The 18,784-nt window shown below is 50.6% G+C and overlaps 1 protein-coding gene across 6 annotated transcripts in view; it reads left to right on the plus strand.

Moving 5' to 3' along the window:
- The window catches only part of RPH3AL (rabphilin 3A like (without C2 domains)), a 96,595-nt gene extending 80,536 nt beyond the window's left edge, over positions 1-16,059 (plus strand). For all 6 annotated transcript variants that reach the window (XM_030536668.1, XM_030536667.1, XM_030536669.1 and 3 more), the window contains 3 exons: positions 3,000-3,113; positions 4,076-4,249; positions 12,504-16,059. In XM_030536668.1, the coding sequence (XP_030392528.1) occupies positions 3,000-3,113; positions 4,076-4,249; positions 12,504-12,538 (323 nt within the window). In that variant the 3' untranslated portion in view covers positions 12,539-16,059. The remainder of the gene's footprint in view (positions 1-2,999; positions 3,114-4,075; positions 4,250-12,503) is intronic.
- Positions 16,060-18,784: the final 2,725 nt, after the last annotated feature.

Genomic DNA, 18,784 nt, shown 5'->3' on the forward strand with positions numbered 1-18,784 from the left:
GCAGCAAGTCAAGCTTCTCCCTGCAAAGACCTGGGGAGAGGAAGGACTCTCTTGAGGGGACCCGTTTACCCTGCATGATATATTCAGTCCTTTCTGTACCCTGTGGACAGCTGAACTCCTCCTTGTGCGGGGATGGGGCTTGGGGCGAAATGCTCTGCTCAGAGGGTCAAGCTGTGGGCCCATCCGGGAGACTGAACTATTGCATAAATGTAGTGCTGGTTCTCAGCACAGGGCTGAAAGCCACCCACTGTAAGCTTCGTTTTCTGGGCTCACTCGGGTTTCTGGTGAGGGGCAGGCGCCTCTGAGAGACCTTTTGGAGCATTGCTCTCTCTTGCCCACACTGTCCGTGGGTAGCTAGCTTACCCCAAGAGCCTAATCCGGCAAAGCACAGAGCACCCTTACCTCCCATTGATTGCAAAGGTGCTTGACCCTCATGAGACCCCAGGCCCTAAATCTTGTGGCTCGTTAATAAATATTCTTCCTTAGGCTGGACACATAACTTGTGCCCAGTTCCTTGTGCTGGAGTTCTGTATTCACCTTGCTGGTACCGAGGTTGAGGGACTGGGACACGGCAGCCCTAGATTCTGCCACCAACTTTTTGGGTGATCTTGGGCCAGTTACTTAATCTGTGTGCCACCATTTTCCCGCCTCACCCTGGGGATAATGGTAATTTCTTACCTTGCAGAGGTGACTCCCTGTATGCTTGGCAAGATGCTCAGATATTATGGTGATAGAAAAGCTTATCAATAAATAGCAGAGAGTGTTTTCTGTATGGGGATGTTTCAGCTTGTCACTTTGATTCTCTTAAGGCTGAGACAAGCTAACTTCACACTTGCCGCAAGGATTTTGAACAATATTTGAGAATGAGACAATGGTTATTGGGCTGCAGATATACTTGCCTGAATTAAATGAGCAAAAGCCACCCAACCAGTCCCAGAGACAAATCCAGCCCAAAGTCTCTGGGCTGAGGTGAGCCAGGAAGGCTGGCAAGCAGAGGGAAGCATTTTGAAGAGCATGCAGCCATGGTGCAGTCTCAACTGGTTGAAGATACACACGCACAATTGGTCCGTTCAGTCTGTAGTCTCGGAGTGCTCTTGGATTCCTCCGTGATGCTGAGCTCTCACATCATGGCATCCGTGAGTACTGCTTTGTAACATCTCTGCCTGCCTAGGAAACACCATCCCATCCTGGTGACCCAGACCTGGCCTTGGTGAGTCACATTGTTGTCATTACTTGGCTGGACTACAGCAATGTGATATACCTGGCACAAAGCCATCAGTACTTAGAAAACCCTAACTAGTGCAGAAAGCTGCGGCGTGTTTCCCCAGCAGCACAGGCTACTAGGAGTGTGCCAGACCTGTCTTCCGCTCTCTTCACTGGCTTCCCACAGACTATCAAATTGAGGTCAGGGTCTTCGGCCTTCTCTTCAAGGAGTGCCCTGGTGCGCTCAGGTCATCTAAAAGGTTGTCTAAAGCTCTGGGATGAAAACCACAGTCGACAGCTGTGCTCCCGTGGCCCAGTGGGACTCTGAACAATAAGGGTGATGCTCATCACTGCAGGAGACAGAACCTTATATGGGGATGTGCTGAGCCGATGGAACGAACTCCCCTGGGAACGAAGGACCATCCCAAACTTCCCCGCTTTCCACTCCCAACTTCAAGGTGCATTTCTTTGACTTTGCCTTCCGTGATATAAACACATAGCAACAGGTATATTTATGTTCAGCCGACCAACCAAATGCCCCCTTCCAAAACAAGACGCTCCTCTGCACACAGTTCTCCTTCGGGGGAGAGGATGAGAGAACAGGTGGCATGTGATAGATTAATGTGGCTTAATGCATGACTGGGTTGTGCTCGGATCGGATACTATCGTGATGAGCATGGGAAACCCTGTATAGAATAGAAGCGAATGTGATTGACACTGTAATACTGAGGATTTAACTGGCACTTTTCATCATAGATTCACAAAGGAGAGTTAGGGCTTGTCTCCATGTTGACGCTAACTCAAATGGAGGTAGGGTGTGAATTTAAAGCACTGCAGCCGTTCCAGAATAGCTCCGTACATGGACACTCCTATTCTGGAATAAGAGTGCTCCACACCCAGAGTCATTCAGGAACAACTCCATGTGCAGACAAGTCCTTAGTATCATAGGCCCCACTTCACCCACGGGGACCTAGGGCACCAAGAGAGGAAGGTTCTCAGAGAAGCAAGTCAGTGGGACTTAGAACCACCCCTCCTGCCTACCTACCCTGGTCACCACCATGCTTGCTGGACTGTGCCGCCTCCTTGGGTGCTTATGCAGCACTTTGATTGCTCTTCATGTACACAGCACACCACAAATAATAACCGTGGCCCACACTGTGATCCACTGAACAGCACTTCACTCCATTGAAATCAGGGCGGCTGCTTGTGGTGTTCAGTGCGGGTCAGCATGAGGACAGGCTGTGGCCACGTGGCCCTGTATGTAATCTGTGAGGCCGTGCCACAAACCAGTGGCGGGGGGCGGGAGGAGTGCGAAAGGACCAGGCCAGTACTTGAACTGAGTCTGTAACACGCGGCCCTGAATCGTAAAACCCCTCTAGAAAGAAAAGCCCGACCAAGTGTGAATAGCAGTGTGGGAGCTACAGGTGAATTGCACCTTCGAGAAGGAACAGGCTTCAGCCATGTCTACACTACAGACCTTACAGCGGCACAGCTGTACTGCTGCAGCTATACCACTGTAAGGTCTCCTGTGTAGCTGCCCTATGCCGGCAGGAGAGAGCTCTCCCACCAGCCTAATTAAACCACCTCTAACGAGCGGCGGTAGCTATGTCGCCAGGAGAGCATCTCCCACTGACGTAGCATTGTCCACACCACCCCTGTCCGACAGACGTGCTAGTGTAGACAAAGCCTTCAAGTCGTTATGTCCTGTGTTGTCTTCTGGCTCCATCTGGCCCTCTGCAGTAAGGACTGTGAATGTTGGGAATGGTCTGACTCCCCTCCCTCTCTGTCTCTTGCAGTGGTTTCTAGCGACAGCGAGAGCGACTCAGAATTCAGCTCCTCTAGCCTGGATGACAAGTCCTTGTCTGGAGGGTCCAAGGGCTTGAAGATCAGGAAGCATCACGCGGAATCAGGTGAGGAATCGGCTGTTACCCCTGCATGTGGGCATGGAAATGGGTGATGGAAATGTAGCATAGGGTGACAATTGTTACTGTGAACTCTGGACCAGCTCCTCAGCTGCTGTAAATTGGCATCGTTCTGATGGCTTCACTTTACGTCAGCTGAGGGTCTGGCTATCCCTAGGAATTACGAGCTAGTGCTGAGGTTGAGAGTCTGCTCAGGGAAGGATAGAGTCTCCATCATGTATGTTTGCAGAGTGCATGGCACAGCAGTGAGCCCAACTGGGGCCCTTGAGCATAACTGAACTAGAGTGGTTAATTAATAATAACGGGAGACAGGATGGCTCGGCAGGACTGGTGATGGGAAGAGTCATCCCACTGTGAGGTCGATAGTTTGCTAAAGGGACCAGCCTCCTGCCACTCCCATCTCTGCAGCCATGAAGCCTTCCAGCTCTCATCCCAAACCCACGTGGCAGTGCGTTGCAAACGTATGGTATATGGTCTCACATTAAAACAATGGCACCGCTTTGGGGTTGGCCTCTCCACCCCTGAAGCTGTGTGCGTGGCTGCCTGCTGGGCGGTGAGCTCCGTGGGGCAGCGTATCACGCTGGGCCAGGGCAGTCCTGGGGCCAGCGAATACAACAGAGTGATTTGAGTCCCGCCCACCCAGACTGGCAGTGAGGGAATGTGAGTGATTCCCATCTGAGGCTACAGAACTCACTCTGGTTCCTCGTGCACATGACTCCACAGCATCAGAATTACCAGTGGAGCAGGCTGGCTGGGGGACTGAGCTGGAGATGGGCCCTGTCCGGGTCAGAAGGAGGCATGCTGGCAGGATGGGGTGTGGGACGCTGACGTCGTGTCTGCTCTGTGGATGTCTAGGGCCAGCAACCCAGCCCCTTCCACACCCATAAACCCCAGCAGCTCCTGCAGACTGAGATAGCCCTGCAGCAAACCTCTCCCCTGTGTCTCTGCAGCGGCTGGCAGTGACTCCCCCAGAACTCCCAGTGGGAGCATCCACTCCAACGCCTTCTCGGAGAGCCGCAGCAGCCTAGGCAGCGAGCGCGGGGGAGGCCCGAGTGCTACTGAGAGCTGCCAGAATGACCTGCTGGCCGAGGAGTGTGACAGCGATGCCAGCAGAAGTGCCCCTGGTGAGTGAAAGGCCTCATCGCCCCCAGGCTGGCTTCCTATCTAGAGCACATGACATGGCGCCCCTCCCAAACCTCAGGCTGGTTTCCTCTCTAGAACACATGGCGCGGCGCCCCTCCCAAACCTCAGGCTGGCTTCCTCTCTAGAGCACATGGCGCGGCGCCCCTCCCGAGCCCCAGGCTGGCTTCCTCTCTAGAGCACATGGCACAGCGCCCTTCCCGAGCCCCAAGCTGGCTTCTGCTCTAGAGTACATGGCGCAGCATCCCTCCCGAGCCCCAGGCTGGTGTCCTCTCTAGAGCGCATGGCGCAGCGCCCCTCCCGAGCCCCAAGCTGGCTTCTGCTCTAGAGCACATGGCGCGGCGTCCCTCCCGAGCCTCAGTCTGGCTTCCTCTCTAAAGCACATGGCGCGGCGCCCCTTCCGAGCCTCATGCTGGCTTCTGCTCTAGAGCACATGGCGCAGCACCCCCCCGAGCCTCATGCTGGCTTCCGCTCTAGAGCGCATGGCGCAGCGCCCCTCCCGAGCCTCATGTTGGCTTCCGCTCTAGAGCACATGGCGCAGCGCCCCTTCCGAGCCCCAGGCTGGCTTCCGCTCTAGAGCACATGGCGCAGCGCCCCTTCCGAGCCCCAGGCTGGCTTCCGCTCTAGAGCACATGGCGCAGCATCCCTCCCGAGCCCCAGGCTGGCGTCCTCTCTAGAGCACATGGCACAGCGCCCCTCCCGAGCCCCAAGCTGGCTTCTGCTCTAGAGCACATAGCACGGCACCCCTTTTAAGCCTCAGGCTGGCAGCCCAGCCCACTGAGCTGAGAGAAGGCTGCCGAGAAAACCCCCATGTGCTTCTAATTGGAATCCGTGCCCAGCATTGTCAGAGAAGCCCGTGTGGCCCTTGTGCAGAGTCAGAGAGGCCCGGGGTTTAGTGGCCAGATGCTGGGTGGTGTTGGTGGGCTGTGATATACAGGAAGTTAGACTGGATTATGCAGTGGCCACTTCTGGCCTTGAACTCTATGATTCTAAGTGTCTTGTCCAAGGTCACAGCTGACTTTCAGACACTAGACTTTCCCCCTAATGACAGGACTTCCCCAAACACCCCTACATTTGCCCATTAAATCCCAGCGTTTGCAGCATGGATCTGAACTTTTATTGAAACAAAGTGCAAATCCAGGTGTTTTACAGGGGAATAAAAATGCTTTGTATATGTTAGGCTGGCTCATAAATTAAAACATGTCACTTCCTGGCCCTCTGCAATGTAACCTCAACCTCCCCACTCCATCCCCAGCCAGCTCAGAGGAATTAGCTGAGAGTGAGAGCAGATCTGCATGCTGCTTTCACTTCTGATCTGGAGCAGCTGGAAGAAACGCATATATTTTCTCTCTGCAGTTCACATTTATATACACAGTAACCCCAGAGGTTGTCATTTAACACCTCTCCCTCCCAGCTGTTCCCGTCAACTTTCTGGCAACTGTTCCTTTTGGTTCTTGAGTCAGTTTCATGGCTTGTGTGTCAAGGTGTAAATTAGATTTGAGAGAACAGTGAAGGGGCTGATCACTCTGCAACATTCATTTCTGTGCTACCTCCTCCCGGCACTCAGCCGCTGGGAGTCATCAGCTTAAAAATCTGCCCTTCCTGCTGTATAAAATCTGACCCCGAAATGCCGGGGTTAACCGCTTGCAGTCAGGTCAGGTGACATGTGGCATGTGTCTAGGACTGTGACTTTCCCTGGGCTACTGCCCAGCTAAACTAGGGTATAAGTGGGATCCGGTCTCAGAAGAGGTGCAGTCAGGTTTGCGTGGCCAACTAGCAAACGTTTGCAAGGTACCTTCTTTTTGGCCTGGGGTCGGTCACCTCCCATTCCTACCACAGAACCATGCGTGCTGGAATTGTTTCATTTAGACAGTGGTTCTTTTGCTGGATAAGTTCTTTGCCATGACCTGCATAATCCTGGCGATGTCAGGGATGGGAGGAGCAGCAGCAGCCATTTCCACTCAAGTCTATTTGATTTTTGTGCTTGATTTGATTGTGAACAGCTGGCCTCAGGCTGGTGGCCCTGTTGGGAGCAGAATGCAGCATCTCATGCCAGCGTGGGAGCCTCGTGGCTGCGAAGATCCACCCTGTCCCATGCAGTGGATTGCAGGGGATAGATTAGACAGGCCATTTAAGCAGTGACCTGTGCCCCCTGGCATGGCATTTGGAGCACTACTTCCACCATCAGGGCTAATTATACCAGGGATCCCCGTCCACCGTGGCTCCACTGCGGTATGTAGTGGCACGGCAGAGGTGCTGCCAGTGTGCCTGAAGCAAGCCTAATCCAAATGGTATGTGCCCTGGGCAGCACTTGGGTGTGTAGCCACACATTGTGTTATGGGCATGCTGGGGGATCACGCCCCAGTGAGCATATCAGCTGTGTCTAGAGCAAACGGGCTCGGGTTCCACTTCTGCCCTGCACTCATGCAGATACTTCAGCGATCCCAGCCATATACTAAACGAATTCAGCTGCTTCTGTTGATTGCAAGAGACAATCGGTCTGGTATGTGTATGGTCTGTGTCCTTTGCTGAGTACTTTATCCTCACGCGCCCCGCCGGGCCTCTCTCATTTGAAGGCATTATATAAACCACAATCTGCAGGTTTGGGAAAGAGTTTTTGCTTTAATTTTTAAAGCTCTGTTTTCCTTCCAAAACAATTCTGGGCTCCAACCCTCCAAAAACAATTTTCTCCACTGTGCACAGATGACATGAGCCTAAAGTTAATGGCTCTGCAAGCCATTTACATGACTGTAGCATTCCCAAAAATAGGGAGATGCTGCAGCAGTGTGATATGTGCAGAGTTTAAAGGCAATCGTGGTACATTATGCATAACATGGCTGTCAGCAGGATACTGTAGTACACGCATGATGTCCTTGTGTTCTATACAACACCTTCATGAGTAATTTAAATCAGCCATTCCATAGTCCACTATAATAAATGCACCAGCCCCACCACCTCGCCAACCATGTGGTGTAAGTCAGTGGTTCTCAACCTTTCCTGACTACCATAGCCCTTTCAGGAGGCTAACGCCTGAGCCCCACCTCCTGGGGCTGAAGCATGTAACTTCAGCCTGTGACATGGTTCCCTGGGCAGCTGCCCTGCTTGCCACCTCCTAACGTTGGCCCTGTACTTGTGACACCACCACCCTCCCCCCGCAAACCCACCCTGGAGGTCGCAACCTGCAAGTTGAGAAACACTGATTTAGATGAGTTGACCTACCCTGTGGAAGACCTCTGCGTACCCCCAGGAGTACGTGTAAGAGACCCACTGGTACCTGTAAGCAAAGAGAAAAGGAGAGCGACACCACTGCAATGTGAAGCCCTGAGCGTGCTACTTCAGACAGTCTAGGAGGTCCAGTGAGCAGGGCACTGGCCTGGCACTCAGGAGACCTTACTCCCAGCTCTGCCTGTCCTGTGGAGCTCTGCCACAAACACACTGTGGAAGTCACTCTGTCTCCCTGTGCTTTGGTTCCCATCAGTACAAGCGGGAGAACAGCCCTGCCCTGACTCACATTAAGGATTGGGAGGCACTCAGGTACCACACCAGTGGGCCAGATGAGTACCTCAGCTAGATAGATCTCTGCCTCTCTTTCCCCTTCCATTCTTTGTCTGTTTAGACTGTCCGTTCTTGCTGTGTGTCTGGCAGTACCTAACAGAACAGGGCCTCTAGGCCCTACTGTCATACGAATAATTAATAACTCTCCTTAAAGACCATTTCTTCTTAATTTCTCTAGGAAGGGCTGGTGCAGATGGGTTCCTAACTGCCAAACACAGTGTATCATACCTGCCAAATCCTCTGTAACTATCTGCAATCTGCTCCGTGCCCCGCTCTGCCCCTTACACTGCAGGGCTCCTTGGTGTGACTAGAGTTCAGAGAGAGAGATGGGGCATGCAAGGAGGAAAGATCCCAGTTCTTTTAAACAATCTGCACCTTGTTGCAGAATAAGATCCTAGTGGGGGAATTTATCTATCACTTTTCTGAACGTCTCCATAACGCTCTAATGGTACCAACTTGTGTCTCATAGCAGTAGCTCAAGTGTTGTTCTTTTTTTATTTTTAATGCAGATCTCATTCTCACCTCTTCTCTAATTCTGTACCAAAGTGCAACTCTCAGATGCCTTTCACATCCTAAGAACAAATCCCAGGTCGCTATCTTGTTGAAGAGTTCCTGTGATGATTCCAAAGCAATTTTACCCTGACAGTCAGTAGCTCGCCCACTCCGGCTCTGGGAAGGGGGAGGGGAGAGGGCTGGGAAGGGAGCATGGCCAGGGGTCTGGTTGTAGGGGAAGACAAAGGACTGGTGAAAAAGGCCATGAACTTACAGTGTATTTGTAACACTTGTGGCTGACCTTTTCAAAGCCACATCATTTGACTGCCCAATTCCCATTAAAATTACTGGATGTCCAAATCCCCTCTGCAGCTTTGAGAATCTGTGCCTAGATCTCTAAATACGGGTCTAAATCTTCAGAAGCAACTAGTGTATTTGGACACTGCAGTTTTGGGGCATCCAATTTGAGATGCCGTAAAAAGGCCTGGACTTCAGAGAGTGGGTGCTCAGCACGTTGTGAAAACCAGGCTCCTGTGAGACATCTCCAGTTGGGCACCCCAGAACTTACAAGCGGCTCTTGAAAAGTGTGGCTGTTACCTGTATTTCTCTCCACTCTGTGGAGTGGGCACGGTGCAGATGGGAAGGTACTGCATTGGCATCTGTGGAGGCTGCTGTTAACAGAAAGGACCCATCCAGTCCTCGATCTCTCTGCTGGGAGCAGCAGCAAAGGTACGGCTGGGATTGTGAGCTGGACGCTAGCCCAGCAGGAAGTGGCCTTGGGCCTTAGGCCACCTGGTGCCTGTGTTGGGTGGGCCCTGCTGTCATTTCCAAAGGCTCTCGCAGAGCTACCTAAATCAGTGGGCTTTTGCTGCTGCAAGTGCCTCTTGAAGCAATTTGTTCCAACAGGTTTGTTTAGCCAGCGGGAGGCTGAGCGAGCAACTGGCTCCACTAGCAGTCCTCCTGTGACAGCCACGGCAGACGCTTCAGCGAGGCGGAGCATGTGCCAAAGCCTCACGGAGAGAGTGCCCCACTCGATTAGCCAGAGGCAGTTCTGCAGTGCTCTGCTGCTTAGGGGAGCCCGGCGATTCACAGCCACCAGTGGGACTGCATTACACCAGCAAATGCACGGACTTCCTTAGTGCAGCAGCTGCTGGCCTTGGGAAGCACAAGCTAAAGAGGAGGGGCGGCTGCAAGGTAGCACTGCTCCCCCAAGCCCAGGAGAGGAAGGGCAGCTGCCCTCTGCTTCCAGCAGGGTGTGGAGCTGCACCTTGCCCTGCTGCCCTTTGTTGCAGGGCTTCGGTTCTGGCTAGCAGGTCTGTCTGTCTCTCTCTCTCTGTGATTTGCCATTCCAGTCAAGGTCACTGGGACAGTGGGCGGTAATGGAGTCTGATCCTGAGAACCACTGAGCTCCCACAATCCCTCTGAGAGCTGCAGGTGCTTTTCAGCCAATCTGGAAATCTGGCCCCTAGTGTCGACTGGAACTGGGCATGGTCTGTGCTTAGAGGCAAGGGCGATGGGAGCCCCACAAGTACTGGCACAGTAGGTTGTGGAGTCTTGGGGCTCCTTTTCTCTAGGAAGTATAACTGTGGTTTAACAATCAGGCTGGCTGGCCCCATGCTGCCCACTGCTGCTGATGTTCAGCATCACCTAGCTCCATGGGCTTGGGATAACTTTCCCCCAGGGATGGCATCCTTCTAAAACTGCCGATTACGCGGTTCATCTGGTGCAGGCTGCAGTCAGAGACAGGCTGCTCGGCTATAGGCACCTTGGTCCAACCCAGTCTGGCACTTCCTCTGTTCCTAGTCCTGAGTGAACCCTGGCTGGCCCACGACTTGGCGCTGAGGATGACTTGTCTGCACTGACGGGTCAGCGACGTGCCGGCTGGCTCAAGGTGCGAACGGTCAAGTGCTGCCTGTTAGGGCCCAGTGCTATGCCTTTTGTCTTCCCGGTGGACGATGGGGGGGCGAGGGAGAGGGGGTTAGGTTCTGCAGATGCACCCTGAGCTGTGGGATGAATTTTATAAATGAAGGGGAAGAAAAAAGCCCCAGTCCAAGCATGTCCCACAGTGAATCTGGCTGTTCTGTGCCAGCCCTGGCTCTGTGGTGCCCTGGGGTTTGCTGATCACCAGAAGGAGGTTCCCCCTGTAGAGAGTGGGCTGTGCAGGGCTCCCGTGGGTTTGTCTCTTGAGTCTCATTTTGTCCCCAGCCTTCCAGGAGGGCTAAATTCCACTGGATCCAACGCATGGGTGGCGCATATCGTAGGGTGGAGGAGGCTGGGCCTCCCCAAACAGTCCTGCATGGCCCCACTCACGCTTTGCCCTGAAGCCCTTCCTGCTTGCCCTTGGCCCCAGCCCAGGCAGACTGCTAATCTTCCAGGAAGCTGGTCTGGGGCAAGGGCCACCACCACCGGCCTGTGGCTGAAACTTGCAGTGGCTGGGGCTGCCCAGCGCTGTGGGGGTCCCCTGTGGGGCCACGCTGCCTGCCCTGTGCTCAGAGGGCACTTGGGGGGGCCACAACTCCCACACAGCACTCGGGGGCTGGGGAGCCATGTGCTAGCTGGGGTGGAGGGGGCTCTGGGCTCCAGCAGGGGAAGGGGAAGCACTCTCAGTGCTGTGATGTGGTCCTTGGTTGTCTAAAAGGGACTACGAAGCAGAGGCAGGAAGTGATCTCCTTACGTAGCGTTGGTTAGGACACTACTGGAATACTGTGCCCAATCTGGGGCCTGCAAGAAGGATGTGGAAATACTGGAGAAAGTTCAGTAAGGACCACGAATATGATCTGGGGGCTGGAAATCAAGCTGTACAACATGAAGCTTAAGGAGCTCAGTTTGTTCGATTTCTCAAAGAGAAGGATGAGAGGTGACTTGCTCACCCTGTGTAGGTGCTTGCGCATGGAGAAGAGATCTGATAGTGGGGGCTTTTCAGCCTTGCTGACAAAGGCATAACAAGATTCAGTGGCTGGAAGTTGAAGTCAGAGGCATTCAGCCTTGAAATAAGATGCAGTCTCCTAGCTGTGAGGATAATTAAACATTGGAACAGCTCACCGGGGCAGGGGCAGGCTCCCTGTGGCTCGGAGTCTTTAAGGCAGAGCTCTTTAATCCAACTTCTAGGAGAAGGTCTATGGCCTGCATGTGCAGGGAGTGGTCAGGCTGGATGATTGCAGTGGTCCCTTCTGGTTGTGGAGTCTGTGAATCCCCCTGTTCATTCCCTATGACCCTGCGCCGTAGAGAGAACCGAATCGACTGATTAAGACAGTAACTATAATCAAAGCTCAAGCTTCAGGGCTTGAGCCAGTTGCCTATAAGGGTCAGGAAGGATTTTTTCCCCAATGCACAATTAGCTAGATGTAATCTGCTGGAGGTGGGGGTCACTTTCCTCTGATGTATCAGAGTGCAGCCACAACTGGAGATAGGACACTGCTGGCATGGGCCAATGTGAGGTGGTACAGAAAGTCCTCTTTCTTAGATGTTAAGCTGATGTCTCTTGCTCACATCCTCAGGGTCAAAATGATCACCAGATGTGGGGCTGGTAAGGAATCCTTCCCTCCCTCATCAGATTGGCAGGGATCTTGGTGGAGGGATGAGGGGGTTCAACTTCCTCTGCAGTGTGAGGTGAGTCACCTGCTAGCATCGTCTGGGTACATCTCACCTAATCAATTTTATGCCATCACAGGGGCTTGAGGGCACCTCAGTTTCTCCTGTGGCATACACAATAGCGTACTCTCCTGAGGACTGAAATGCTTTAGTCTCACTGAAGTCACATGGCTCAATGTAATGGTGTGTGGGTAAAATTTAATGACGTGTGATATGCTGGAAATCAAACTATATGAGCTAATGATGCCTTCTGGCCATAAACGCTGTGAATCTATAAAAGTGCTGGACATCATAAACTCCTTTTGAAATCCTGGGAGTTGAGGCTCGGTGCCTCCCAGGAGTTCAGTGAAGAAGGCTGCTCAACCAGTTCTCCTGTTCTATGAGCAACCCTTCCATTTTCTTTCTTTCTCACCCATTCTCTCCTCCCTCCCCTATTCCCTTAGCTCTGCTTCCTTTAATAAAGTTTAATGGGGCTTGACTGTTTATGCAGCCCTCTCATAATGATACACAGTCATTCTCATCCCTGCTTTTCCTAGCGAGCTTTTCAAATGACGCCTCCTCCCACAGCCAACCAAATCTTTGTCTTTATTTATTTCAAAGGCAAACGACGCATCCACCCAAGTCCCTGGTGCTGATGGGAGCCGACGTCTCACTGCTTGACCCGGATCCAGCACGCTTGTCTGACACATCCAGTCTTGTACTCTCCACGGATTGAGCGAACCCCAGCATTCTGTGGCTTCTGAGTCGCCATGATTCCACACAGACCTTAATTTACTTGCCGTTGGCTGGAAAGAGACATTGCTGTCCACTCAGTGTAGTTTGTCCCATTTTTGTTTTTGCCCCCTGCTGGTTGCAGAAGAATGAGAAACATTTGGATTGGAGAGTTGCTCTTCTGAGTGAGGAAGGGAGCGGGTGACACCATGGTAGCCAGCCAGCTGTATATTAGTATTTCTACTGAGATTCATTTCCCCCCTCTGCAAAATGGAGAGCCCAACACCCACCTTGGTAAGGACATCGCAGTGCAGCATAGTGAGAGCACTGAACTAGGATCAAGATGCCGCTTGTGTTGTATTCCTGGTTCACTGAGTGACCTTGAGCAAATCACGTTGTGCATCTCTGTGCCGGAGATTCCTCGCCTATAAGTGGTTTTGTAAAAGAGTTCTGCCTGCTTTTTTGAAGCGCTTTGAGATCCACAGGTGAACAGCACTACGTGAGATTCACACCCCCACCCACATGCCTGCACATCATTGACCCCCAGGAAAGCCCTTGCAATAAAGCGTGTGAGTGGCGCATAGCCTTGTGCTGCTTCTCTGCACAGGGTGAACTTCCCTCGATAAGCGGCAAGGGTGAAATCCCAGCTCTCTTGAAGTCAATGAGAATTTTGCTACCAACTTCTGTGGGGCCAGGTTTCCATCCTCAGTATTCTCATCACAGTTATTACTGGGTTTATTATTGTTTTAATCAGGGATCCCCATTAGCTGATGTGATGGCACGCCACCCTCCTCCCTTCGAAGGGCCCTTCTTGAACATGGCTGCCTCCTGGGGCTGGTCATTTATTTAGAGAGGAAGGGAGCAGTGGAAGAGGATGGCTGGTGCATTCCTTTAATCTTTCTCTGGTAGGATGTTTCCTTTCCTTTCTGGTCTCTGATGTGTTGAAGTCGGTGTTGTGAGCAGCCTTTCTCTATGCTGCCAACTGTGTGTGTTTTACCTTTCAGCGGGAGAACCCTGCTGACGCCCTGATGGCACCTGGATGGCACTGGGCAGCCATCTCAGCCATGTGTTCTAAAAAGAAGGCTACTTTCCCTTGTGAAGGTGGAAGGAGCCAGGTCTGTGTTTTCTCCTTGCTGTCCCCAGATCTCATGCATCTGTCTGGCTGCAATTTCTTATGCACTAATACTTGGGTCTTCGGCACTGATCTAAACTGGAGAGAGCTGCTGGTCTGGTGCCATCCCCACCTCTTCTCCGAGGTATACACTCTTCCCCAATGTCTGGCGGATGCCTAGAGGCCAAGCCTATGACTCCTATAAAGGGATCAAGCATTTTAAGGCCTGAGCCAAAGCCCAGATCAATGGGAGTCCTTCAGTTGACATCAAAGGGCTTTGCGTGAGGCACATATTCTGCAAAGGGACCCCAAAGAGTGCTGTGCAGGGATGACTGATCACTTTAAAAGCAGTTCATTGCCATTAGTGAGTCACCTTCCCCTTTGTAAACTAGCCACTCTGATCTGTTTAAACCATTTCTCCTCCCCCTTCCCGGCTCACTAATTGACTGTAGGGTTATTAGAATATATATATCAGTTTGTTTTGGTAGGGTTGCTTCTGAGACGTGCAGAAATTGGGGGTTTTGTATGAGGTTGGGGTGGTGGGGGAATATGTGTTTTTAATAGGAAAATACTCTACCGTGTACATACACACGCATTGGATTTTACAAATGACGATAGCATAAAGGTAAATGAGATCAAGTACTAGGGCTCCCAACCCCCACTGGTTTTGCATCCAACCAAGCTCCCTGCTGTTGCTCTTTGTGGTGCCTGCTGAGGTGATGTGCTACAGGATGGGCATTTTAACTTTTGGTCTGGGTTATGAGACTAAGACATGTAGGGCCAGATTTTCAAAGGTATTTAAGCACCTAAAGATGTAGATGGATGCCTAGGTGCCAAATGGGGTTTTCAAAAGCGCCTATCTCCATCTTCATGTGCCTAAATACCTTTGAAAATCTGGCCTAGTTACTTCTGAAAATGGGGCATAAGCATCTAAGTGTCTTGGGCACTTTTGAAACTGTTACCCCAGATTTTTACAAACCAGTTTCCTTCCGTGTCTTATTTACCACCACTTTGTGTTAGTAAGGCAGAATCAAAATTTTCCTTATCACCATCCACCCTGCTTGTTTCATTGTTATACTTCACTCAGCTTGGACTGCCTAGTCAGTTTCGTTGTGTTTCATAGCCACTTCTGCTCTTTGGTTCTAGTTCACCAGCACATATAAATTGTCAACACTACAGGGGGGATGTTTTACTCCTGACATACTCCTCACAGGTTTGTTGGGTTGCTTTGAAACCTGAAAATGCTTCAATTAACATTGTTTTGTGAAACACTCTTGCTTAAACATGGATGTGGGGCTGATACTGTCCCAAAACCCTGTTCACCCCTTGCTCACACCTGTGTAACTCTGTTGACTTCAGCAGAGTTGTCCCTGATTCAGAGTGGGATCTGGAACCTGTTGACATGGATACAGGATCCAGGCCCCAAGTGAGAGAAGAGCCAGGCCCAATCCATGTCAGTGTCTACACTTTGAGCTGGGAAGTGTGAATTTCAGCTCACGGAGACACACCTGCACTAGCTCTCATTAAGCTAGCGTGCTAAAAATAGGGTATAGATGCAGCAGCACCAGTGATCCCAGATACATACTCAGGACAACAATCCCACAGCTGTGAGTATGCTCTGTTTTTAGCGTGCTCCTTGAACTGGAATTTACACCTTCAGCTTGAAGTGTCAACATCCGCCCATGCAAATACAGTATGCAGACATGTGCAACTCTGTGCTAATACTTGTTACAAAAGAGATTTTTCATCCCTTAAAGGTGTATTTCACCCTAATATGTGTTTACATGTCTTCAACCAGGTCTTTATCTTCCTTATAACCAGTAACAGATGCCTGCAGGAAAGGGAATGTGAATGGGTCTCCATTTACTAGGATGTTGTGTGTGTCTCTTCCTTCCCTCATTGTTAGATGTAACATTTTAGAATTGGAAATAATAAAGCTTTGATGCTGCACCGACTGCCTGGCCTTCCTGAAACAATACAACATTTCTGTGTTCCCAAGTTGCAAATATTCTTCAAATCTTCAGGCAGCCTCCAGCAGGGAGCTAATTCCACCACTGGGCTGGTGAATCACAGGTAATTAACAAGTGTGCTGAACCTCAAGGTCCTGTTTTCTATATTCCCACCTCTTAGATATCTAAATGTGGCAATGGAAGCCAATCCACAGGTACATTTTTAGCCTTTTTGTAGAGCATTTATTTCTCTGTTGAAAGCACTAAGCATAATGCAGCAGTAATTACCATCCTGCAAAGAGTCATCATTCTTGGCCTTGTGAAGCTTGTCACTCACTCTCGTCTGGCAGTTAGGGTCTATTTAATATTCTCCATCAAGAAACATCTACAGTATTCAATAAAGCTGTATAGCTATATATACACGTGTGTGGTTTTTGTCCCACAGTGCTTTTAATTTCAAGGTTTCAAATGACTTTTTAATACCTGTTTTGCTTTTCCATTTTAAACTCACCATGCAAATTGCGGTTGTGATTGTTCTGATGATGGTGCTCGGGTGCTGTCATTGGCTTGAGGGTGCAGCTTGTCAAGGACTAAGCAGCTCCTACAATTCTCCACAATGTCAAAGATAGAGGGGAGTCAGTTCTGCCATCTTTGAGGTGGGAAAATGCTGGCCATGAACTGCCAAACTGAAATGTTTCTCCTGTGGTTCACTTTAATGCATTGAAGCTTCAGGATCTAATCTGGTTGAAAAAAATCCCCACATACATATTTAGGTACTTAACATGCTGAAGCAAATGAGCTGCCCATAAGGGTTGCTAATTTTCGCTGAATGTCTTTCTAGAGGTTTCATTACAACATAATCTTTAATGAAAGCTTAATCTTTAATTCCTGGAGACTCCAGGATAATCCTGGAGGGTTGGCAGCCCTACAGCATGTTTTGTAAGTGCTCGTTAGTAAATCAGGTGCTGAAGACGGGCTGACAGCCAGAGCTTTTTGATTGTTCGGTTTAAACCACACAGGTGGTGGCGGTGATTACCATTATTGCCTTAAAATGGCAGATAGTCTCTGGGTAGCTTTTATAGTTCATCTGTAAATTGAAGTCCCACTATTAACTCTGCAAATGAGATCATTTCTCAATCACAGTAGCAGGGTATGAAGTGTGGGTCACCATACCAGCTCCTGGCATTTTCTTGTAAGGCATCTGGCATCTCTTCCTCTACATGCAGCCTTGCCTTTTGGTTTCTATCCGATGCGTCCTTTGGTTGCGTCCTTTCCAGCATGGAAAACATTCTTCTGATGACCCTCCTCATCTCCATAGCTGCGTGCTCTAGAAAGCATGCCAAGCAGTGCGTTTGACTGACTGGCCACTAAGGACATTACTTACATGTTGCAGTTAGAGGCAAGCTGGGTGAGATAATATCTGTTATGGGACCAACTTCTACTGTTGAGAGAGTCTTTTGAGGTTACACAGAGCTCGTCTTCGGAGTGTCACAGCTAAATACAAGGTGGGACTGATAAGTTAACACGAGCCCGAGCAAGGTGAAGTGGGCAGTTAACAGCTGTGACACTGGGTACCTTCCCCAGACCTGAAGACGAGCTGTATGTAGCTAAGCTTGTTTCCTTCCACAACAGAATTTGATCCACTGAAAGGTATTACTCTACCTATCTGTGTCTCTAATATCCTCGAACCAAAGTGGCTATGCCAGCACTGCAAACAAGAATTGCAGTTAAATGCAGGTAAAACAGCAGTTGCTGCCTGGCATGTGGTGTTAGTAATGGTTTATGTGGAACTCCTTGCGAGAGGATGTTATGAAGGCCAATACTATAACAGGGTTCAAAAAAGAACTAGATACATTTGTGAAGGATCAGTCCATCAATGATTATTAGCCAGGATGGGCAGAGATGGTGTCCCTAGCCTCTGTTTGCCACAAGCTGGGAATGGATGACAGGAGATGGATCATTCGATGATTGCCTGTTCTGTTCATTTCCTCTGAAGCACCTGGCATTGGCCACTGTTGGAAGACAAGATACAGGGCTAGATGGACCTTTGATTTGACCCAGTATGGCTGTTCTTATGTTTTTATCAGCGTTTGGTCACCAGTTCAAAGGTAGCCCAGATCATCATCGTTAGTAGTATTTAATATTTAAATCACACTGTAAATGTTCATGGTGCTTTAGAGAAGAAAGATGCAGCCTGTATCCTGAAGATTGACTAACAAAGGGAATCTATCCTAGAGATTTCTTTTGCCCTCATCATTACAGAATCTGAGCACTTCACAATCTTTTAATGCAGTGGTCCCCAACATGGTGCCCACGGGCACCATGGCACCTGCTGGGGCATCTGCGCCCACGTACTGGCTGGCAGACAAGCATCTGCCGAAATGCCGCCAAGAAGCGACAATGTCAAGAGGCGTCGCCACCAAAATGCACCAAAAATCAGCAGCATTTCGGCGGCGACGCCTCTTGATGACTGTCCTTGATGGCTCGTTGGCTGGCGTTTGTCAGATGAAAAAGGTTGGGGACCACTGTTTTAATGTATTTATCAGGGCACTACTGTTATCCCCATTGCACAGATGAGCAACTGAAGGACAGGAAAATCAAGGCCCAAATCCTCAGTGGGAGTTAGGCACCTAAATATCTTTGATTACAGTGGAAGTCAGGAGCTGAAATGCCTTTGAGAAACTGAGCTGAAGTGACTTGCTTGGGCCAGTCAGCCCTGTGCAGTTAGGCCTACCTCACAGCACCTGTGCAGGGTGTGAGACTTAAAAGGAGGAAGAGGAAGCTTGGAGGGAGGGTCCCAGACAGGGAAACCCTGCCAATATCCCCTGCAGTGGAACAGGCAGGCTAGACCAGCTGGGGAAGAGCAGGAGGTTTCCTGTGGCTGTAGCTAGTCTGCGGAGAGGAGGCAGCCAGAGAGGAAAAAAGAATGAACAGCTTGGTGGGGAGGATGTTGGGGGTGAGCGCACAGGATCTTCTGGGATGAGGCAAGAAGCCAGGTTGGAGCTAGGAAGTGGCTGAGAACTGTGGCGTGACAGAGGCCGTCAGGGGTGAAAGTAACTTAAAGGACTTACCTATACTCCAGAGTCCTGCAGTGGGGGAGGGGCCTCAAC

The sequence above is a fragment of the Gopherus evgoodei genome, chromosome 17 (assembly GCF_007399415.2).
Source record: "Gopherus evgoodei ecotype Sinaloan lineage chromosome 17, rGopEvg1_v1.p, whole genome shotgun sequence".
Taxonomy (NCBI): Eukaryota; Metazoa; Chordata; order Testudines; family Testudinidae; genus Gopherus; species Gopherus evgoodei.